The sequence below is a fragment of the Arachis stenosperma genome, chromosome 8 (genome assembly GCF_014773155.1).
Source record: "Arachis stenosperma cultivar V10309 chromosome 8, arast.V10309.gnm1.PFL2, whole genome shotgun sequence".
Classification (NCBI taxonomy): domain Eukaryota; kingdom Viridiplantae; phylum Streptophyta; class Magnoliopsida; order Fabales; family Fabaceae; genus Arachis; species Arachis stenosperma.
Genome location: NC_080384.1, coordinates 27,604,254 through 27,628,233, shown reverse-complemented (window position 1 = coordinate 27,628,233; position 23,980 = coordinate 27,604,254). Strand labels below are relative to the sequence as shown.

The 23,980-nt window shown below is 38.8% G+C and overlaps 2 protein-coding genes across 2 annotated transcripts; both read right to left on the bottom strand.

Annotated features, from left to right (window-relative positions):
- Positions 1-688: 688 nt before the first annotated feature.
- On the bottom strand, positions 689-5,309 carry LOC130945703 (uncharacterized). The gene is made up of 6 exons (XM_057874411.1): positions 5,252-5,309; positions 5,123-5,155; positions 3,061-3,105; positions 1,533-2,512; positions 914-1,459; positions 689-793 (listed from the first exon to the last, which is right to left on the bottom strand). Exons 1-6 carry the CDS (start codon positions 5,307-5,309, stop codon positions 689-691), a joined length of 1,767 nt encoding a protein of 588 aa, XP_057730394.1.
- A 3,263-nt stretch (positions 5,310-8,572) lies between these two features.
- LOC130945702 (protein FAR1-RELATED SEQUENCE 5-like) lies at positions 8,573-11,562 on the bottom strand. The gene is made up of 4 exons (XM_057874410.1): positions 9,301-11,562; positions 9,030-9,209; positions 8,855-8,961; positions 8,573-8,771 (listed from the first exon to the last, which is right to left on the bottom strand). Exons 1-4 carry the CDS (start codon positions 11,560-11,562, stop codon positions 8,573-8,575), a joined length of 2,748 nt encoding a protein of 915 aa, XP_057730393.1.
- Positions 11,563-23,980: the final 12,418 nt, after the last annotated feature.

The following is a 23,980-nucleotide window of genomic DNA, read 5'->3' as shown; positions in this document are numbered from 1 at the left end:
TAAAAAAAAACTTATATCTCTATCAGTTATAATTTATATCCTTTGTCATAATTATATATAAAAATAATATATGTCTATGTGTGTGTAAAATACAAGATATGATGAGTTTAAATTTATGGTCAAGCTTAGCTCACAAACTAAAAAACTTAAATCATTGAACAATTAAAAAATTGAGGTCGAGCTGGTTTATGAGTTGAGTTAACTTGCTTCCATCCCTAAAAACGAATAATATCTGAAATTGCTAAAGATTTGATACAATTTGGTGGCAGCAAAAAATAACTACTTTTATATATATAAAAAAAATGAACTATGGATTGATGGCAAGTGAAAACTGTAATATTCAGTGTCCTCCGATCACTTTGAGGAAGAAAACTCTAATATTCACTTGAAGACAAACTACATTACATTTCAAGACAAACTACACAACTGATGATATCCTTGGATAGTTTACATAGACGAAAAAGATGAAAAGAACAAAAAAGAAGCATCTCAAATTTCTCTCCTGTGTGGCTTTTCTGGTGCAAAAACTACTAGAGGCTGGAAATTGTTAATATCATTGGAAGCTCAATTTCCACCTTTAGGAGGACTCATTTAATTTATTCATCATTCCTTGTGTGTCTTGAAACATATTTAGGATCAAAAATGGTAAAAACATATGATTGGAACAATATATGTACCCTGTTACATTCTACTGCATCTCAATAACTTCACCTTCCCGGCAATTTGCCACCCATATGTACAGAGTTGAGGGCTTACGCGATGGTAGAACTTTACAACAATCTCTCCTTGGTGACTGCAAATCATAACAAGTATGTGTGGTTTATCAACAAAAATAATAAAAATAAAATCCATTTCAAAGATTTATGCATGTGAATGAACACATAAGATGTCTCCAAAAAAAAAGTATGAATACCTTTTTCCATCTTAGAGGATCAGGAGATTTTGTAACTACAATGGAAGTGATTATTTCTGGGGAAGGCATTCTCCATCGGCAGTAAGGAGGTTTAGCAGCGGTATCAAGATTATAAACACCAATAACTCGTTTCCTTGATGAATCAAAGTAAGTTCTAGACATATAGTAAACAAATGGCTTTTGACATGGATGTTTGAAAACAGGCCTTGTGTTGAATGCATATGCAGTGTAGTCAGCTCTCTTATACCAATTTAGAAAGGTTCTTGAAGGCATTTCAAGCTCTCTAGGTGGCAACATTCCCCTTATTATCTGAACCACATAGCCCCAAGAAACTGAGATTGACCAATATCTGGTCTTGTCATAGCAGATTGATTGTTGCATTATGCTGGCTGAATCCTCACGCACAGATTCCATTAGGTGTCTCATTGCTTCTGCTCTGCTCATCCTTGGGAATATTGGTTCCACCACATCAAGGTGGTGAATTGAAATTAGTGGCGCCACTGGGTGAGCCCCTAATAGACCTAATAGGTTTCCATACACATCATACTGCACAACCAACACATCACAATCATGATTAAATATAATCAATTAGTTATTAGGTAATCAAACTTTTACAAACCTGGTGGAAGCCAAATTCCTTAGTGAGAGGGACACCAAGCTCAGCCATGCAAGCATGAATCCGATCATCGCTTCCATACAAAGCAGGGTAGCGTTGAATGCAACGATCTTGAATCTTAGCGAGCTCCACCGCCAAAGGGTAGCTTATAGCAAAGCCACCACCGCCATAAGCCATGGCATATGAGAAATGCATGTTCTGAATATGGCTCTCGGAAGTGCTGCCAACGTAATAGAAGTGTCGATGATCATACTTCTGAAGCATCCTAACAACGTTGTCAACTATGAAAACCGTGTCATCGTCACCCATCACGAACCACCTCACGTCCTTCATCCCAAGCTTCAGTGTCTCCGTAACCACCCTGGATATCCTCAACGCAGATCTCTGTCCCTGGTTGTTCGTGTACTTGAAATTCGACGTGTCCGAAGATATTCTAATCTCCGGTAACCCTTCGTTTTTTGTTGTTGTTACTTTCTGATCCAACCAAACAACACCTCTGGTTTCTTTTGGTCTCCACCATACCTTGATGTATTCTTTTCTTTGTTCCCACAAGTTTGATGATGCGGCAATCCCGAAAACAATGTGCTTCAATTCTGTTTCGGTTGTTTGCGCCGTTTGTTCCGGGGTTAACCGAACCACCACGGGATAGTTATTTTCCACTTCTTCTTCTTCTGACGATATAATCGCTTCTTCTTCGTCTTCTTCATCTTCCGTTTTATCGTCGTTCGAAATTTTTTGTTGTGTTGTTGTTTCTTTATTCTCATTGTCTATGCTTGCTACTTCTTCTTCGGTTGATGTGGTCATGGATGTGTTGTTATCCGTACTAATTTGGAGAATTTGTTGTGCTGCAGTGTCGTCAAATCTGGTGGTGGTGGCGGTGGTGGTGGTGATGGGAGAGCAATCCTGTTGGTCATTATTGTTAAAGAGAAGAAGGTTGGAAGAATATAGAATGTAGAGTAAGATGGTAGTTAGGATCAACCAAGGAGTGATGCTGCTTTTTGATCCATTATTACGTTGATTGGAATAAGGGTGCATTTGATTTGTTTTATTAATTATTACTTTATTTTCAAGGTTTGATTTTCCTTTCTTTGAGATTGTTTCTTGCTTACAAAGATGATGTATGTGTGGAAAAAAACTTGAGAATAGTTCGGATCACACAAAAATGAAAATTAGGAAATTGTTTTAATATTTTTATTTTCCTTTAATTTGTCTTCTTCTTTCTTTTTGTGTTTTATTGCTTGTGATTCTCATGAGTGAAGTTTGTTATGGCTAGAAGGCGAAGTTGAATGCGGTTATAATGGGAAGTTAGGTTGAAATTTTGCACTATAGTGATGAGTGACCATATTCCAATTTTCTTTATTTGGATTATTTTGACCTTATTCGTTTAATTGTTTGGAAGACTAATTTCAAACTTTAAACTTTCCATCTTAATTAGAGTTTATTTCATAATATTTTGTCCCCACCTTTTGTCAAAAGAATTACTATAAAAAATAGGGTCAATCTATGATATAGATTCAAATTAATACAGATTTACAGATTTTCTGCCTGAATGAATATAAAGTTGACACGTGACAATCTTATTGCAGGGCTTGTCTCCTTCATCATGTTAGGGGTGGCTGAGCCGTTAGCCAAGGATGTTTGGCTGGGGTATCTGGTGGTGGACTTGTTGAAGTGGGCTTTGGCATGGACAAAAATTTGGGTATCCAAGAAGACGGTTTTTTGTTCTTTTTTTACTTTGCGAATGGGACAAAAAAAAGAGAAACGCAGCCCCGCTGCATCCATGGAGGGTGAAGTATTGAGGAAGAGGGATACAGTGGGCGGAGGTTGACGCCCGAAAACTGACTACAATCGAAGTTGCCGTTCGTCTCGTATCCCGCATTGACTGCGTCTGGCCGTAGATGCTTCTGCTGCCGGCGCGATGGGAAGTTGCTGGTGTTCGAGTTCGGTCGTCATCAGAGCTATGAAATGGGTTGTTTTTGCTCTGTTGGATTATACTGTATTCACAAGATTCTTTTATTACACACACACAAACACAGTCTCTCACACTACAACACTTTTTTTCAGTTGGATTTGGGGTCTGTGTCACTCAACCAGAGGGTGTATTTTCTCTGGTTCAACCCTGTAGCATTAGCCGTTTTATCACTGTTCTCTGGTGAGTAGTGAAGTTTTCACAATGTGCCCATCATATATTTCATTCTGAAGTTAAACTTTTATGTGATTGGGGGAGAAAATGAATCATGTACATTTAAGTGTTAATTCAATTCTATAGGCTTATTTTATTTTCTAGCTTTTTCAAAACACTGTTCAAGGACAAATGTAGGAGGTAATGGCTGTTAGCATGTGGGGGGTAAAAAGAAAAATGATCCCTTTGTAAAATAGTTTCTATTTTTTCACGTGAGTCATGCTTCAAATATGTCACAAATGAACCTGGGTAGAGAATTTACTTAGTCTTCATGATGAATAAGGAAGTCAACTCTTTTAGGCCTCATATTTTTTCCTTATTTATCTGCATACTATAAAACAATTAACATTTCCATCTAATCAACACTTTATTCATGAAAATCTGAATAATGGCTAGATTTTGGTTCTTTTCCGGAACCATTAGTTTTAATAAGGATGTTGTAAGAATATTGTAAGAGAAAATGCTTGATTAATTATTAAACCGTAGGTTCCTACACCATAAAGAACCGTTGTAAGAATATTTATGTTATCTCTTTTTGGAAGAAAAGATTTCCTATACTAATAATGTGATAGAGTATGGCTCCCATTCCTTTTTGTTTTGGTTCTTATTATAGTGTCAGTTAAGTCAGTTATTGTTGTCGTTCTTTACTGTTTTGACCGTTTGGAATTTTGCTGAATTGCTCACCTGAACCATTCATTCAGGTAAAGAATATACAATATAGAAAGAGAGCAAGTACTGAGGGTTTCATTCAAACATAAAAAGCTTATTCATGGTAGCCACACACTGTTCCAAGATTGCATATGACTATATGTAAGTTTTTTGTTCTTGTGGCTTTCTTGATGAGTTCACCGGTTATATAATGTGCGTTAAATCTGGAGTAGTATTTAGTAATGGTGACTTAATGTGTGTTTAATTATTTAAATATTTGCTGGTTGTTACTCTGTATTCGAGTTGAGGTTATTACAGCGTCTCTCCCGTTTGATGAAACGGTTGCGGAACAAAACTTAAGATTGTAAGTGAAAGAATTGAAAAGAATTACTTGTTCATAAAGTTTGTCCAGTACATTCACAGTAAACTACACCCCTAAGTAATAAAACATAGGCAAAGTCTTTGGTATAGATACCAAGGTAGTATCTACATGTGTAGATAATGGGTGGCAAGCTGTGGCAATGACATGTGGCATATGGAGGAGACAAAGTGATCAGGCATTAACAGGAGTTGCAGGAAAAGCTGATGGGAGCACGTGAGGGAAGGGGTTTGGTTAGATGGGGTAATTAGGTGTTAAAACTGGTAATCACTTTTTGCTGATTAGGGCCCAAGCCTTGTGGCTCGTTTGGTGTTGTTGGACCAAAAATTTTGATCTATTATGAATCTGCAAAAAAAATAAAAAGGATCCAGGTAAACCTCAAACCTCCCTCGTGACCCAACCCCCTAACCTTGTTCCCTGAAACAATAATTCATACACATACAGGAGACAGCCGATTGAAGGAAACCCCCACGGTGACGACCTCCGCCCAGCCCTGCAAGGTAGCCGACTGACAGAGATCGTCGGCGCCGACGCCGTCCAACCTCGCAACCACTGCAGCTTCTTCCTCCATCCTCGCCGCCTAACCCAGATCCTCCATCGTCACCGCGTGACCCAGTAGGTCGGGAGGTCCTCGCCCGGTAATCATCTTTGCTGGCTTCTCGGCACGGACCCAGGTTAGTGGCTTATCGTCCTCATCTTCACTGAGGGTGTGGTCTTCTTCTTCGCTTTTGCCTTGCGTTTTTGTTCTGAAGTTGGGTTCTTGGATTCTTCTGCTTGGACCTTGGGTTGGGTCTTGGTTTGAAGATTGATTCCGTCTGTTATTTGCAATATTAGTACTGTGGAACTTTATATGTATGGTTGCTATGGGTGAAAACTCACTGTGTTAGGCGGAGTTTACACTGTGAGGTTGCTGATGGCAGAACCTTAGTCTTATGCTAATGGTGGAAATTTGTATATTGTTGAATGCTATAAGCAGAATTTGAATGTCTCTGAAGTGGCCGGATCATTGAAAATTTGTATATTGTGTTAGGTGCTTTATATGTGGGTAGAAATGGCGATAATTTCCGTTGGTGAGATGTATTTGTAGAATTAATTACAAGCCTTAGGGTTTGATTTTGGTAACGTGTGATTGAAGAGGATTCTTACTGTGCTAGTCAATGCCGGACTTGGATAGATTAGTGAAAAGAAAGTGTTTGACCTTTTCTATCAGCAAGCATCTCAAGAGTCAAAGATGCAGTGGTGGATTGGATTTTGATGTAGTGAAATTTATATTGATATGTTATCAAATTTGAGTACTACTACTTTTGATTTGTTTGGATTGCTTGTTCGGTGTGTTTTCAGTTTGGTGATATGTTATATGTCTTTGAGAGTTTGAGGTGTAGTGATCAGGATTGCATTATGATCCATGCCTGTTTGGGTATGCTTGAAATGATAAAATTGGTGGAAGGAGTTGTTGGCTGAATTTTTTTTTTTGGGAAGTTTTGTTGTGATAATAAGTGGAAGTTCTCACCTTGGATGGTATCTAATCAGATCAGTCACTTTCCAATAAGAACAGTTAATTTATTAGTTTTAAAAGATGTGCTATATATCTTTCGTCATTTTTCCTCTATAATTTATAATATATAATGGAATTGTATATAGAAAAAATTCTTGGATCCACAATGTTTAATATTTTTTTATGTAAATTATTATTGACTAAATACTGACAAAAAAAATATTTATGTAGTATTGTTTTTAATTTAATTTAATCTAGTGCTTGATTTGGTCAAATTCCCTAAAGTAACTTTAAAAGAATTGTTTAAATAAACGGTTTGCTTAAATGGCCGAAACAAAAAAACAAAAGTAAAAGGTAGTAGTAGTTAAGATTTGTTGTGTTAATGAGTAATGATATCTTCTTCCTTCTTGTTGATAACTTAACCAAAAAACCTCTATGCTTTCATGAACTAAACCAATCAAAACAATTATGGATAGTTCAATTCAATGGTGAATGTTCTAGCTAGTGAAGTAGAGATAGATCCCTCACAAGAAAATTGCTTTCAATCACCACCTTCTCAATTACAACTTCAACCTTATTCCCATTCTATGGCACCACCATTTTCGTCTATAGATATACCATACCAATAAGTGTTATTCGCTTTCTTGCATCACGTGTTGTACTCATACTCACCACTCTCCACCTACACACATTAATATTATGGCGGATATTCTCTCTTGCCTCTGTTTAGTAATGTTTATTGAAATTATGTACATGTTCAATGCATAGAGGTTAAGGCTGTTGTGGTTCTCTGTTTGTTAAAATGTTGTTGTGTAGAGGCTAAGGCTGTGCATGAATATAGCAACTTAAAAGTTTTCTTCTCAAATAATTCGAATGTTGTGTTTTGAATTTTCGAATGAATGATGATTTGGTTATGGCCAATTATATGGTACGGAATTATGGATGCAGATTGAATAACTTGATGACAAGTGGCAAGAAGGTTGGTTGGAGGTAACAGGGTCCGCAGAGCTCTGTAAGCATGACTCCCTTGGTTGCGGAGGTTGTAGCCGGCTAATGAAAACAAGGTAGAATGACAAGAAAGTTAATGGAACCCGAATTGGATTATGAAAATGGGCTGGGCCGTGGTACTTTGGTTTTTGGTTTGGGGTCATCGTTGGTGCCAGCAACAATGGAAAGTAGTGGCTTTGTGAGACGTCTATAGTATCCGCGGACTATGAGGCTGGATTTGGATTGGGCTGGAAGGGTATTGGTAATTAAATTGAAAAGTGCTATTGTCATTCCAAATATTCCTTCTATCATTGCATGCAACCTTTTGTTTTTGTTATGTTGCATGCAGTTTAGGGGTATTTTATTTTGGGCTACCAAAATTGGTAATGAAATTGAAAAGTGCTATTGTGATTCCAAATATTCCTTCTATGATTGCATTTAACCTTTTGTTTTTGTTATATTGCATGCAGTTTAGGGGTATTTTATTTTGGCCTACCAAAATAGGTAATTAAATTGAAAAGATGTGCCACACTGATGGCCTCAACCCATTAGAAGGGTACATAATTTGTGATGGATTTTAAATCATCAGCTTTGACTAATATCAATGAAACCTTTCACACAACACACCTTCTAGTCATGCCGGGATATCTAATTTAGTTAAGCGTTAATTTTCTTAGACTTTATAAATATATCAAAGTTTCGGATTATCCTTGAACTCTTAATTGTATATGTTACATGTTAGAAATAATAAGCTTAACTAATTCTCTTTGAAGAAAATGTGCAACTAAAGTTTTTAAAATTTTTAGTTCTCCTTCTTTGTAACTTAGGAAAAAACCTTTCAATTATTCCATAACATTTTTTACCTATAGAAGATATTGGTATCCAATTAGGAATATGTTGTAAACCAAAGTAAGAAAGCACATGCCATGTCAATAATTGAAATAACTTATAGTCGAGAATTGGAATTAACGTACACTCGAGAAATGTTTACTAGTACAATAAGAAAAGATTTTTCATTGAAGGTGAAATTGTAATACTCCAACTGGGCAAACTTAACTTCCCTGCATGCATGTTCATGGTTGAGACAAATGTATGAAAACTTTTATAACTCTCCATGGGTTACATTGCGCTGGCAATGCCCGAAGAAACAAATTCCTGTACCCGTTGTCATTGTAAATCATCTGATATTTCTTTAGCCTTAAAATCCAATGAAAAGTGGGAGCAAGAAAATTGAAAAAAATTTATAAATTGCGTGCCTAACAAACAGAGATGCTGCTGTCTTTCAACATGCCCTCAACTGCAATAGTATTTCATCCAATATGTTGAGCTATAACAACACCATAATTTACTTTTCATTCTAACTTGGAAGCAGCTGCACAATTCCGAGCATCAGCCACATTAACGGAATACAAACAAAGGAAAGTCAGAACCCTTAAAAGGTTTGTCACGTATAAAACATTTGTCCATCCATACAAAGAACACCATGTGCTCGATACCTTCAACAGCGATCTTGTAACAAGCGCAATATTTCCAACACCTAAAACAAAGAACCTGACATTAATCCAAACTCACCCAAGATCAATGAATCACAGTAATTACTTCCACTGCACGATGACTATAACAAAATCAAGTACATCCAGCTATTTTGCAAGTTCCATACCAGTAAACTCATAATACAAACAGCACCATCAAATAAAAGATCAAGGAATTCCCAAACACAATATCCGCCACAAAGCATGTTCTGCGGATGGAGAAATCAGAACACCAGGAACAATCAAAAGGGAGATTAACAAGCCACAAGTCGATTACCTCAATGTTCCAGTCGACGGTGTTACCCACTCCGCGCATGTTCCTGGTTTGGCTTTGCGCCGTGCCTATTACATGCTCCCATTTCTCGTTAGCTCCGCCATCTTGCTCACTACGACAATGATCTCCCTCTTCTAACCGTTTGCCTTGATCAGCGTGCACGTCAAAGTGCGGAGAACCAACCTACATGACAACAAAATTGATATAAAATTGCTTACTTAAAGAGGTAAAACTAATTAAGTAGTGACTATAGGGCTTGCAACCAAGTGTTTACCTCGAGTTTGCTAACTGTCGTTTCCTTCTTCGGACATTGTTTATATCGTGTCGAGGTTGACATTTTTTGTGGTTCCGTGCACCTCCGCTTTGTGTGCCCGGTTTTCCTGCATCTCGTGCACTTTCTTTTTTTACCTTTGTGTCCCCGTGTGCTGGGTGCCCCTTTGGTGCGCACAACGCTTGGATCCCGAACAGCGCCGGCAGCATTCTGACTCCTATCCATCGTGTCATTGCCGCTGCGGGCTTCTAGATCATAGCAGATCTGCCTGATCCCGCTCATGCATTTCTTATACAAATCGTCGTTTTTTGATCCGACGAACAGCATCCACTGCGAAGCGGCATGCAGGGCTCCATGTCTCAACAAGAAACCCCGCTCATCCTCTAGTCCCGTCTTCTCAGTGTATTCGTTGACTGTCTTCACATCCTTCCTCCATCGTCTCAAAATCAAGCTTTCGGGAATTCTTTTTACGTGCTCGTGCTTCATGACAAAAAACATATGCCTGCAAGGAAAACCTTCTTTCTCCCAAAATCCACATCGACATACCAACCTACCTCTTTTTGGATCATACATTGCCACCACATTCTGCCCGGGAAATCCATACTCCTCAACCGTGTACACCATGGTTGTTGAGACCCTTCGTTTGCTTACGAAGTTAACGATCGAGATAGACTCAATCTCCTTCTTCACTTCCGTGAATATGACCTTCGTGTACACCGATGCAGCAAAATGTTCGATCGGATCAAGACGGGTCGTCAAAACGGGAACACCGTAAATTGAACTGAACTGTGCAACCAGCTCATTGTTCCGGTACTCCCGTACTAGTAGCTCCAGGTTTTGCACAAGCTCTAGAATAGTGTGCCTAGACGACAGAAATTTTTTTAGATGGGAATTTATTCCCTCACACCGAGACGTCGTGCGAAACCCAGCACAAAACTTGCGACGCAAGTACGCATTTGCCCACATCTTCCTCTTTTCATACAGCTGTAACGCCCAATACTTATTAAGTAACCCAAACTGTTCAGCAACCTGTGCCCATTCACACTCAAACTCTTCAACCTCCATGTCAGCATACAACCACTTCGCAAAGACATCACGGAACATCTGCTCGTTACTGTTCGAGGTCACATTCTTCTGCAGATGCCATGCACACAACCTATGGGTTGCCTGGGGCAACACCTCCCTAACTGCAGCAATCATTGATTCATCTCCATCGGTAACGACTACAGAGGGCAGCTTCCCACACATGACTTCTAACAAGTTCTCCAACATCCACTTGTATGAACCGATTGTCTCATCTAAAACCAAACCGAAACCAAAAATTGTTGTTTGCTTGTGATTGTTTGAACCTAAGAATATGACAAGGGGTCTATTGTACTTGTTCTTCTTATACGTCGAATCGAATGCAACTACGTCTCCAAAGTGTTGAAAATCAACCCTGCTAGGACCATCTGCCCAGAACATGTTTCCCAACATACCTTCCTCATTCAAATTGTACCGGGCCATAGACATGGGATCGGCAGCTGCCTTGCCTTCCAGGTATACTATAGCAGCGTTCATGTCTCCATCAACCACCTTTGCACGCTTCGACCGATCCATATAGTTGTATGCGTCTTTCTTGGTAAAACCCAAAGAAGAATAACCACCCGCAATCCCAGCCATGTACCCCAATATCTTAGATGTCGGAAACCCATACGTATGCATTCCATCCATGTGGGCCTTTGCAGAATCTGATATCACTCGAAAACTTCGGATCATATGAACCATTCCCGTCGGTATCAACTCGTGGTTATGCTCGAGGATTACTTTCCGAACCTTCCAAACCGAGCTGCCCTTATCAAGGTATACAGACATCAGGGCCTGGCAATTCGTGCGTGTCTCAGGCCTATGGCATCTCTTCCTGTCTAGCCTGTTGTAGTGTTTTCCATCCCTTAGGCCAGCCCGATTACAGAAGAACCTCCTTCTCACTACACTCCCATCTTCATCCTTTGCATAATCTCCCTTACGGACCCCAAATCCGTTGCATTTCCCTAACCTACCATAAAACTCATATGCATGCTCTTCACTTCGAAACACCTTTTTCATTATGTCCTCTGCACTCAACCCAGTCATGTAACCATATTCACGACCATCTTCATCCGACAACAACTCAGCCTTTCTTAAGTCATTCTCGTCAACAACGTTGTTGTTTGAAACGCATATCTCGTTTTCACTTTCATCTGCAGACAAACCGTTTGCCTTGCCCATCCCACCATAGCACTCCATCTATTAAGTTGTAATATTTGGTTTTTTAAATAAAAACTTTTAACTTGCTATATTCATACACAGCCTTAGCCTGTACACAACAACAATTTAACAAACAGAGAACCACAACAGCCTTAACCTCTATGCATTCAACATGTACATAATTTCAATAAACATTACTAAACAGAGGCAAGAGAGAACAACCATCATTCGGCAACAAAGGGAAGTCACACTATTACCAACTTCAAAGACAATGAAAACCAGATAAACCCAATCATAAACAATGTTACCAAATTAAACCAAAAGTCAACCAAAAATCACCTCCCAAATCCAATTAAAAATACCTCTTCGGTTCCTGCCCTAAACCCCAATTAAATCACATTAACCAAATTAAACTAGAGGTAAAACACAAATTTCATAATCACGAGAAGTCAGTTATCTTTTATCCCAAATTTCATATCAAAAACACAACTCAATACTCAATGAATCAGAGACATTCAAATCCAATAATCCAGGCACTTCAGATACATTCAAATTCTGCTTATAGCATTCAACAATACACAAATTTCCACCATTGGCATAAGACTAAGGTTCTGCCATCAGCAACCTCACAGTGTAAACTCCGCCTAACACAGTGAGTTTTCACCCATAGCAACCATACATATAAAGTTCCACACTACTAACATTGCAAATAACAGCCGGAATCAATCTTCAAACCAAGACCCAACCCAAGGTCCAAGCAGAAGAATCCAAGAACCCAACTTCAGAACAAAAACGCAAGGCAAAAGCGAAGAAGAAGACCACACCCTCAGTGAAGATGAGGACGATAAGCCACTAACCTGGGTCCGTGCCGAGAAGCCAGCAAAGATGATTACCGGGCGAGGACCTCCCGACCTACTGGGTCACGCGGTGACGATGGAGGATCTGGGTTAGGCGGCGAGGACGGAGAAAGAAGCTGCAGTGGTTGCGAGGTTGGACGGCGTCGGCGCCGACGATCTCTGTCATTCGGCGACCATGCAGGGCTGGGCGGAGGTCATCACCGTCGGGGTTTCCTTGAATCGGCTGTCTCCTGTACGTGTATCAACTATTGTTTCATGGAACAAGGTTAGGGGGTTGGGTCACGAGGGAGGCTTGAGGTTTGCCTGGATCCCTTTTTTTTTTTCAGATTCAGAATAGATCAAAATTTTTTGTCCAACAACACCAAACGGGCCACAAGGCTTGGGCCCCTAATCAGCAAAAAGTGATTACCAGTTTTAACACCTAATTACCCCATCTAACCAAACCCCTTCCCTCACGTGCTCCCATCAGCTTTTCCTGCAACTCCTGTTCAAGCCTGATCACTTTGTCTCCTCCATATGCCACATGTCATCGCCACAGCTTGCCACCCATTATCTACACATGTAGATACTACCTTGGTATCTATACCAAAGACTTTGCCTAAAACATAAATGTTGGACATACTTCAACATGCTCCTTCCTTTCAATGTGTTGAAAGAAACAAGACGGGACCAAAAAAAGCCTGTCTCTTTCCTTTCCGAGTGGTAATTACTTGAAGCTGACGAGTTTGTCATTGTATTAGTCTTCTGAATTTGAGAACTAGAAATTAAACTGTTTTGGAATGAGTGTATTATCACGCTTTCCTTTCTTGGAGTTGGCAGAACCCTCTAGGAAAAGAAGGAAGGATAATCAGTTAACCAAAAAACAAGTTGGAGAATTAAATCATACACGCGTAAAACTCAATAGAGCAAAAACCATCATATGATCATTATAGAATTGCAAGCATCACTTAGCCAAATCGGTCACCCATGTCTCATCGGAATGATCTATATTCCGAAAAGGTCTATTCCGCCAGGTATTGAACCTCCATACTCCGCAGCATCGAATCCCTGTATACAACATAAAAATAAAAAACCATAAACTATCATACTACACAAAAAAGGGAAAAAAAAGTGTGATGAATTTAACAGCACCTGACTGCTGAAGGACCGTCTCTACTTCTCATTGTGTTGAGTTGGAGTAGAACATTGAAACCCTCGGTAGCAGGTTTGGCAGCAGGTTCGGCAGGAAGGTGGAGGCAGTCTTTCTTGGCTTGGTTAACGTAGTCTCTGCAATTTGTGCCGCTTCCTAGACCCGATCCAGACGAAGAAGACCAGATCACGGTGAACCCGATCCGGTTCGACTCATCAGAGAAAGACACCGAAACGTCGTCGTTTAGGTTTGTGGTGGTGTTTCTCTCACTAGATGGACCCAAACCGAGGGAGCAGTCGCTTGGTTGCTGATGATCAGGCCATATCTTGAACCCTCTGTTGGTGTTGGTGTTGGTGTTGGTGTTGGTGGCAGTGGATGTAGATCTCTTCGTTTCTCAATAGCAATTGGATGTTGTTGTTGTTGTTTTCTTCTTGATCTTCTTCTTCTTTGTTATGATGTGGATCTAGAGAAACGAAGAAGATAATATCCATAGTAGAATGAAGAAGCTTACAAGATGTATAAGCCCAATTATATTAAATAAGTCCACCACTGATGACTAAAAACAAAAAACGAAAACAAAGGTCCAGTCCACCACCCTAACATTAGCTCTTTATTGGCTTATTCCATTAGCCGGCTCCCCTTTCAACTACCAAAGGAGACAAGTTATCAAAGTTCTGTCAAGTCTGTTTCCTGCATCCAATATCTTGCACACTTGTCAACAAATCCTTGCATCTGTATGTATAAATCTGTACCATATAACTGGCCTAAAAAATATATGGTTTTTTTCTTACATTACGTTTTTTTAGTCAAATTTTAAATTTATATGTTAACTTAATTTAGTTTTTAAATTTTGTAAACATAATTTGCATGGATTTTTAAGATAATTTTGGGTCTCCAAATATTAATGGAATATAAATATAAATAGTCAAATTTTATGCTCAAATCTATAAAATAATATAATTTTAGTTTTAACACTTAAATAGTCCAAAAATAATATCGGATCACTTGTTTTAAAAGAAAAAAATTTAATAAATACTACTTATGATGTTTTTAGATTATTTGAGTGCTAAAACAAAAACTTTTTTGGATTATTTGAGTGTTAAAACAAAAAGTGTCGTCGTTTTATAAAATCTAATGTTGCATTCGATTGTTCACATCAACATTCCGTTAATATTCGTTTAATTGTTTGAAAGACTAATTTCAAACTTTAAGCTTTCAATCTTAATTAGAGTTCATTTCATAATATTTGTCCCCATGTTTCATCAAAAGAATTACTACAAAAAAGATATAGTTTTTTCCTATATTACATTTTTAGTTAGGTCCTAAATTTATAGGTTAACTTTAATTTAGTTTTTAAATTTTGTAATCGCATGAGTTTTCAAGACAATTTTGGGCCTTCAAATTTTAATAGAATGTAAATATAGATAGTCAAATTTTACATTGAAATTTGTACAATAATATAGTTTTAATTTTACACTCAAATAGCCCAAAAATAATATCGGATCACTTGCTTTAAAAGAAAAAAAATTAATAAATACTACTTATGATGTTGTTTTTAGATTATTTGAGTGCTAAAACAAAAACATTTTTGGACTATTTATTCGAGTGTTAAAACCAAAAAAGCCGTTGTTTTATAAAATCTAATGTTACATCCGATTATTCACATTAGCATTCCGTTAATATTCGTTTAATTGTTTGGAAGACTAATTTCAAACTTTAAGCTTTCGATCTTAATTAGAGTTCATTTCATAATATTTGTCCCCCCACCCCCTTCATGAAAAGATTCAAAAGAATTACTACCCCGCTCCTAATATATATTCTAGAAGAATAAGTGTAAAAAAAAAAAGATTTTGTTAGGTAGTCAATGATTTTTGTAAACAATGTGAACAATTAGCTCTAGAATTGATCCAATAAAATAAAAAAAAAAACTCAACTTCCAAATTACCTTCTAAAACTTAACATTATGCTAACCATCTGCACACCTAGTGAATTAAATATCCAACCATTGTTAACTGTGCATGAGTAAATCGAATCAAAAGAATAATCATCCAATTAAAAAAAATGAACATAATCATCTACATACCTGTTCATACCCTGACCCAATACTATGGTCCAGGCCTAAGTAAGACAAAAAGGCCAACCAAAGACTGGCCTTCACAACTTACCCGACCTCTTTAAAAGAGGTCAGGCTCGACATAGGCTCCTCCCCAAAGAGGTCAGGCTCAACATGAGCTGGCAGATAACACTTATTCAAATAAGTAACTGCCCCTAAAATCTCTCATCCACTTCCAGAAGCAATATCCAAACAACCCTAAGATAAAGGGACGGTTATCCACCTTCAGAAGTGAAACTACTCCAAAAGTGGTTATTGAATCGCCATTATAAATACACTGACATACTCAGGTAAAACTAAGTTCCAATACATTCTAAACTTGCTTACCCCCTTGCTAACTTAGGCATTGGAGTGTCTTTGCAGGTACCACCTCCCATTCTTTTGCGTACACAAATTTGGACGGCGGCTCCTAGACGCGCAGCAAGTTGAAAGCCACCTTCTATTGGCGTTTGGGCCAATCCTTTAAACCCAATCCACCTATCTCAAGTTACCCATGTAACATTGGCGTCGTTGTCGGGGACCTGGGAGATCAACGCGTGATGGTGGACGACCTGAACGAGGACGAAAACACCGCATCTGAATCTGAGCAAGAACACCAAGACACAGGTAAAAATGACAGAGCTATAATCACTCTGTAAGGAGCGGCTAATCAGCACAGAGAAGGCTCCTCAGGGGTGAAAGACCCAAAGGGAATCCCTTCTGAAATGCACGAACCAGAAAAAGGGGGGCAACCTCACGCCACCGACCTCATGGGGCTGCTTCACGGCCACCAAGGACAGCTAGAACAGCTCGAACAAAAACTAGAACTACAGCGAGAAGCGGAGAAAAACCTGAGGAGAGAGGTTGAGCGACGAAAAGAGCTTGAAGAAAAGCTCTTGAGATTAGAATCCGATCTCCGAGGTAAGAGCTCTCGAAGCGACCGAGAAGATTCCTCTTTGAGGGGGAGAAGACCCATTCAATGAAGACATCATGAGGCCGAAAGTTCTAAGGAACTTCAAAAGCTATGACATGGATCTGTATGACGCGGGACCACTAACCCAAAGCATCATTTGAGCAACATCAAAAGTCGGATGTACTTAGTCGACGCCTCTGATGCTATCTGCTGCAAAGCATTTCTGACAACTCTGACAAAGACAGCGATGAAGTGGTTCGATAGCCTCCCCCCAAGGTTGGTCACCAGCTTCGACAACCTCTCACGTAAGTTTCTTATGCGATTTTCAATCCAAAAGGACAAAGTCGCAGTTTTGTCTGTAACACCCTAATTACCCTAAGCCGTACCTCATGTCGTAAGGCAAAGGTTAATCAAGGGTTACGACAATTCTAAGGTTCATACATAAATATATATATAGAAAGAATAATAATTCTAGAGACCCGATAAAGAAAATAAGCTCAAATACGGAATTACAAAGCACAAACGTTCACACGAAGCTACAAACTTAAGGCACAAGATAAAGGTACAAGATAACAAAATATAAGAGTATAATAATCATAATTTACTAGCCATAGCCTGCGAAGTTTAGGCCGACTAGTGGAATACTGACATACAGAGTTTTGAAAGTAAACATCTAATACAGAATATCACTCTCAAAGTAAGCCTCTAAGGCAAAAGTAAATACAAAAGTGAGAGTACTAATCAAAATAACCAAAATGACAACAAAATAGAATATGGTCCTCTGCTCTACTACCATCAAGCAACTCATTGAGATGGGTTACAACCTGCATCTGAAAAATAACAACAACGTATGGAATGAGAACCGGAAGTTCTCAGTATGGTAACAGTACCTAATAATGTAAGATGTAAGACCCCGGGATGCCAGAGGCAATCCTAGAGCTTCATACCAAATAGATATTCAAGCTTAACGAACATAAATAACTTAAACCGTAAATAATAAACAAGGGTATCTAAACCTAGGGAGTGTCTAACTAAAACTAGTCATCGCTGTCCCACAGCCTTCACCAGCCTAGCCTCCGTGCAATTCCATCGCCACCGCCTACCTAACCTCCTCATCACCAAACAAACACAGATAATGCAAGCAAGGAAAATACAGGTAGTATTCATGTATATACAAGTAATTCAAGAAGAAAGTAGGCATATTATACAATTAGGCAAACTCAAGTAATCAAGGCAAGCAAACATATAGAAGATGCACATGATGAATCTCTGTCCTATTGACTATGATATCACATGTCGGTTATTGTGCCAAACCCGACAGAAAATCCGGACAGCAACTCCCGGATTAGTCTCTCTGTTGTGCATACTCAGGAGGAATAATTCCGAGGGATAAGTGTCCTACTACCTTATCCTTTCAGAGGGAAACGTTCCGAGGGAGAGTGCCCTATCACCATCCTCTGGATGGCGCATGATTCCGTGGGTTAGTGCCCTACCACCTTGCAACCAGAGAGAAACTCATGCTCAGGAGGAAAAATTCCGAGGAATGAGTGCCCTACCACCTTCTCCTTTCAGAGGGAAAACATTCTGAGGGAGAGTGCCCTACCACATTCCTCTTGAGCGATAAACATGAGTGAGAATCCCAGCTTCAAGCCTCACATCCGAACGTAGGCGGGAGACTGCCACAGCCCATACGACGGATAACAATGCATCTCATAATCATGTATTCAATCTCAGAGGCCACTCTTCATAGCACACTTCCACTCATACTCATTTCATCAACTATAATCATTCATTTCCAAGTTTTCAACTCATCACAACCATCATGAATTCATAACTTTCCATTCCGAACTCACTAGTTCGTCAATTTCTCAATTCATATACCATTCTTCTTTCGTACTCCACCAAACCCATCTTCAGTACACCAGAAACCTAGGCCTCCGTTCTCTAACGTTTCAAAATAACACCAAACTAAACCTCCTAGGACATTTCTCATGTTTTAATGCCCGAAAGTAAGTCCAAGAATCTTAATTAGGTGTCACAGAAGTATACAAACTTGTTGGGAAGGTGAAATAGTTTAAAACAAAGTTTTAGTTGAGAAACAGGGTGCGTGCGCAAGCCCAAGAAATTTTCAAAAAGTGTGCGTACGCACAAGTGTAAAATTTTCTAACTCTATTCACTCGCACAAGGCGTGCGAACGCCCTCAACAGAGTGCACCTTCCAACGTGTGCGTGCACACAGGTTGTAAAACTTCATTGGGTATGTGCGCGCACAGGTCGTGCTAGCGCTCTCAACAACAAGCCTTTCCCTGTGCGTACGTACGCACAAGGCTGTGCATACGTACGCACAAGGCTATGCGTGCGCACATACCAGAAATCATAAAATTCTGCAACTTTGCAGAATTTCAGATTTTGACACCAAACTTTGAATGATCATAACTTCCTCTACAAAAATTTAAATTTTACAAACTTTATATCAATTTAAAGATTTTTCAATGAAATTTAATTATAAACAATTTTCAACAACTTTTAAAAACTGAGGCACAAGTTATGACCTATCAAAGTTAACTAAAAACCAATTTTTACCAAAACCTTAAAAGTCCAAATTTTTAACCAACTCTCATTCCAAAACCAACTCAATAACATTTCAACCCTACCAAAACAGCCCAAATTCCTACCAAAAACTCCTTTAACCATTTTATCAATCACACAACCTTTTAGTCATTAAACCATTTAATGCTCACCTCATTCCAACTCTAAATTCAATAATCAACAATATTACTCATCCAAATTCATCATACATCATACAACCAACAACATTATTTAACAACACTAACAACATCAATAATTTCTTCATACATAAATACTTCACTTACCACCTATCATTATCATAAAAGTCACCAAACTTCAATCCCACACTCCATCAATAACCCACCAACCTTAACATAACATCAACCACAAGATTCAAAATTCAAGATATTCATCAACATATATCATCACACATCACAATCCTTATTCAACATCATCCAAAAATCATCACAAGGACTCACAATTCTCCTCATTCACCAATAACATTTCCACAACTCATCATCAATCATCAACAATACCACTAACTCTAAACAATTATAATAATTCTCAACATTCATCCTCAACCACAATCACTAACAATCAATATCATTATCAACATCCATCAACACAACTCATCAATAATCATCATCTAACAATATATGTATCATCACATTCTAACTCATTCATCTTACATCCAATCCATCATCAAGCATACATTTATATACAATTATTCATACAATCACATCTTTCAACCTATCTTAAGGTCAACTAGCTTAACTGTCTATGGATATTACATATTACATAGAGGAGACTGAAACCATACCTTGGCTGCTCCCCAAAAAGCACACCACAACAAGATTGGAAACCAACAAGCTTTTAACTCACCAACAAGCCACCAAAGCTCACACTAACATTGTATATATACCAAAATCAAAACCTAAGATACACAAAATAACTAAACACAAGGATTTAGTAAAATTTTACCTTAACCAACGAGATTAGGGATAAAATTCAATAATTATCCGCTACTAGAGATCACCTAAACAAGCAAAATCACAAAATCTACTCAAAACCATAACCCCAAAAACACAGAATTCTAGGGCTGGAAACTGGGGATTGAGACGCAATTTCTTACCAGGTTTGCTTAGATAGAATAAAAGAGCTCGACAAGAACTTTTCGTGGTCACAAACGGCTCTTCAATTGGAGCTCCGTAGCTCAAGTTATGGCTCCCGCAAAGTGGATGTGAATAGTAACACCACCCATTCTCCTCTCTTCTCTCAAACCGCGCCCCTCTCTCTCTTTTTGCATCAAATGAGATGAAATGCTCATTAATGGGTTTATATAAGTTGGGCCTTGGGCCCGATCTAACCCGTTAGCATTTTTGGTCCGTTTGGCCCACTTTGGGTCAAAACCTTTAAGATTAGTGCCCGGTTTTCAATCTAAATTATTTTTATCCTTTTAAAACAATAAATCAACTTTCAAAACCTTATTTTCCAAAATACGCGGTACTGGACAGACTAGAGCCGGTACTGCCAACTTAAGTGCCAGTACGCATTTTTACAAAAAATTCTCGAAAAATATATATTTTCCAACTCAGAAAAATTTATTGAAACCAAATTTCACCTTTATATTTGCAAATTAAAACTTCTGAATTTTGAATCTATTCTAGGCACTAAAATTATTTTATTAAAACGGTTTTACGTGAAAAACTCCAGTTCTTACATTGTCCAATATATCAAGAAGAGCAGTGCAAACTCCAGCAGTCCGAACACTCCCCTGAACCAAAATTTGAAGATGATTTCGAAGGGAAGTATCATCCACAGCGATCTGGCTATGAGGAAAGATGTGCTTCCGAACGAACTTTGGACCATCGAAGTTGGCCTCCCCAGAAGAACAAGAACCAGTCTCCGAGGTCTTACGTTTCTTTTTCTCGGGTTCGGAAGGAGGTCGAACTGTGGGGACAGGAGGAGGAAGAGGAGAAGCAGAGGCAAAAGTTACCAAGATTGGGCGAGGCAGGTTCCTAAGTCATGAGGAGGAGGAGGAGGAGGAGGAAGAGGAGGAGGAACGTCAGTAGCTCGGACCTTAGCTGCATCAGCTCGGGCCCAAGCCTTCCTCTTGGCCTCCTGAACTTTCTGATAGGCAGCACTGGATCCACTCTTCACCATTTCTGAAAGGAAGAAATAAAAAAAGCAATCAGTTTACAAATCGGAAAACATCACAAGTAGGAATTCTTCAGTAACAACTACCAAAGAAATCAAAACTACCTAGATCAGAATGAACAAAACTCGGAGGACCAAGGAAAAATTTCTTAGTATCCAGATTGGGAGCTCTCTTCCAAGCCTCTCAGAAAAACCCCACAATGGCCTCCTCAACCTCGTCCAAATCATACAGGCCATACTTTTCAACAGGGAAGACCTTCGACCAGTATAGAGGAAATCAAGGATAATTGTTCTTATCTAGGAAAAAGGGATGGCGGCCTCTACAACTCGTACTTTGAAGGAAAAAATTTTGAAGTCGTGGAAGGATTCGTCAAAGATAGAAAAAACTTTCCGACCTTGGATGGCCCGGAAAGACACCAACTGTTGCTTATTATTCAGAGCACTAAATGGCTTTGTCAGGTGAAAAAGATAAAAAAAGATCTTTAAAGAAGTTGGGAAGTCCAGCTCTTGGCTGACGAGTTGGTAGATTTTCATGAAACCCCAAGAGTTGGGGTGGAGCTAGGTAGGAGCAACTCGGTAGTGTGATAATACCTCCATTTCAAAAATCAGAAAAGGGGAAGGAAACCCCCAGGAGGGTAAAAAGGCAATCATACATAAAGAAAAAGTGAAGGTCAGAGTCAGCAACCCTCCCATAACAAACCTGGTCTTCCGGATCCGGGGCCACCAACTCGTATTTAGCCTCGTCAGCCTCAAAACTACAAATCCTATGATGGGTGCAAAGTTCGGTAAGAAAATCGGTGTCTACTAAAGACTTCTCATCAAGCATAGAATTATCTACCCATCTCGAAAGGGTCTCAGGGATACGGGAAGGCATTTTTTCCAACAAAAAGGAAGTAGGTATAAAGGCGATAAGACCTACAAAAAAATAAATCATAAAAAATAGGGGTCCCAAAGACAAAACAGTTTTTCTCCAAAAGCAAAATAAGAAAAAGAACTACCAGACCGACAACAGCGACATCTAACAAACTTGCGAAAATACTAACGCCTCACGTTGCAAACAAAGAAATAGTAAAAGCATGAAAATCTCCTAAAACGTAAAAGCACATCGAATAGAGACAAAGCACTACACAAATGACTGAAGAAGGTAAAAGAAAGACTAACCTTTCTCTGTAGAACCAAGGAGAAGTAGTCGCAGCAGTGGACAGCAACGAAGCACCCCAAGACGGAAGGCTAAAGAGATTCTTTGAATAAGAAAAAATGAGAATGCAGGCAAGAAACTTCGAAGACGAAAGAATAGGGAAAAGTATTTATAACATACCAGGGGCACAATGGTAAAATGACGCGATCATTAAAGAAACGCGTCGTTACCAATGTAACTGCCCCACGTGTAAATGCAAAACACCAAACGGACGCGACGTTTGATTAGACGCGACGGTTGAAAAGTTCAAAATCACGTCGATTTCAAGCTAAAATCACGTCGATTACCCGACTTTGACGAACCTGAATTCAATTAATACTCGAATCCAACTCATAGCAAAGAGAATGGACTCGAGTATGGACACTGTTCATACCCTGGCCCATTACTATGGTCTAGGTCCAAGTAAGACAAAAAGGCCAACCAAAGACTGGCCTTCACAACTTACCCGACCTCCGCAAAAGAGGTCGGGCTCGACATAAGCTCCTTCCCAAAGAGGTCGGGCTCAACATGAGCTAGCAGATAACACTTATTCAAGTAAGTAACTTCCCCTAAAATCTCTCATCCACTTCCAAAAGCAATATCCCAACAACCCTAAGATAAAGGGATGGTTATCCACCTTCAGAAGTGGAACTACTCCAACAGTGGTTATTGGATCACCACTATAAATACACTGACATACTCAGGTAAAACTAAGTTCCAATACATTCTAAACATGCTTACCCCCTTGCTGACTTAGGCATCGGAGTGTCTTTGCAAGTACCACCTCCCATTCTTTCGCGTACACAAACTTGGACGGCGGCTCCTAGACGCGCAGCAAGTCAGAAGCCACCTTCTACTGGCGTTTGGGCCAATCCCTTAAGCCCAATCCACCTATCTCAGGTTACCCACATGACAATACCTATTGAATTAAACATGTGACACATTCATTGTTCACATTATTTAGTATTCTCATTGTCTATCTATATTTTTCCAAAAAAAATATTTCGACACTCAAACTTTTTATTTTAGGACAATACGATTCTTCTGTTAAAAAATTAAGATTAAAAAATCTATTAAATAATAACAAAAAATTAATTTTATAGAAATTTTATTTATAATTTGTAAGTATTTTACACTTCCACAAACTATTAATAAATTTATTTTTAAAAAATTGTTTACTAATTAAGTGGAGAAAAACTTTGACAAAATATAAATAAAATCTCTTACAAAAATAATTACACTATTTAATGAATTTTTAATAAATAAATCATATTGTCGTAAAATAAAAAAAAGGTCAAAGTATTTTTTTAGACAAAAATCGTCCTATCCTTCCTTTTAAGACACAGACTGGATTGGGTTTATATGGTTTTTCCCTTACATTGATTTCTTTTCTGGTCGTGCCTACATCGGTGGTTTTTGGTGTACTACATTGGGTTTTTGAAAAGGGAGTTGTTTTACTTTAAACCCACTTTATAATTGGGCCATTTTGGTAGCACAGCTTTTGCCCACAAATATAGAGGCCTATAGAAGAACGACAATCAGAGTACTTGTTTGATCATAATCCA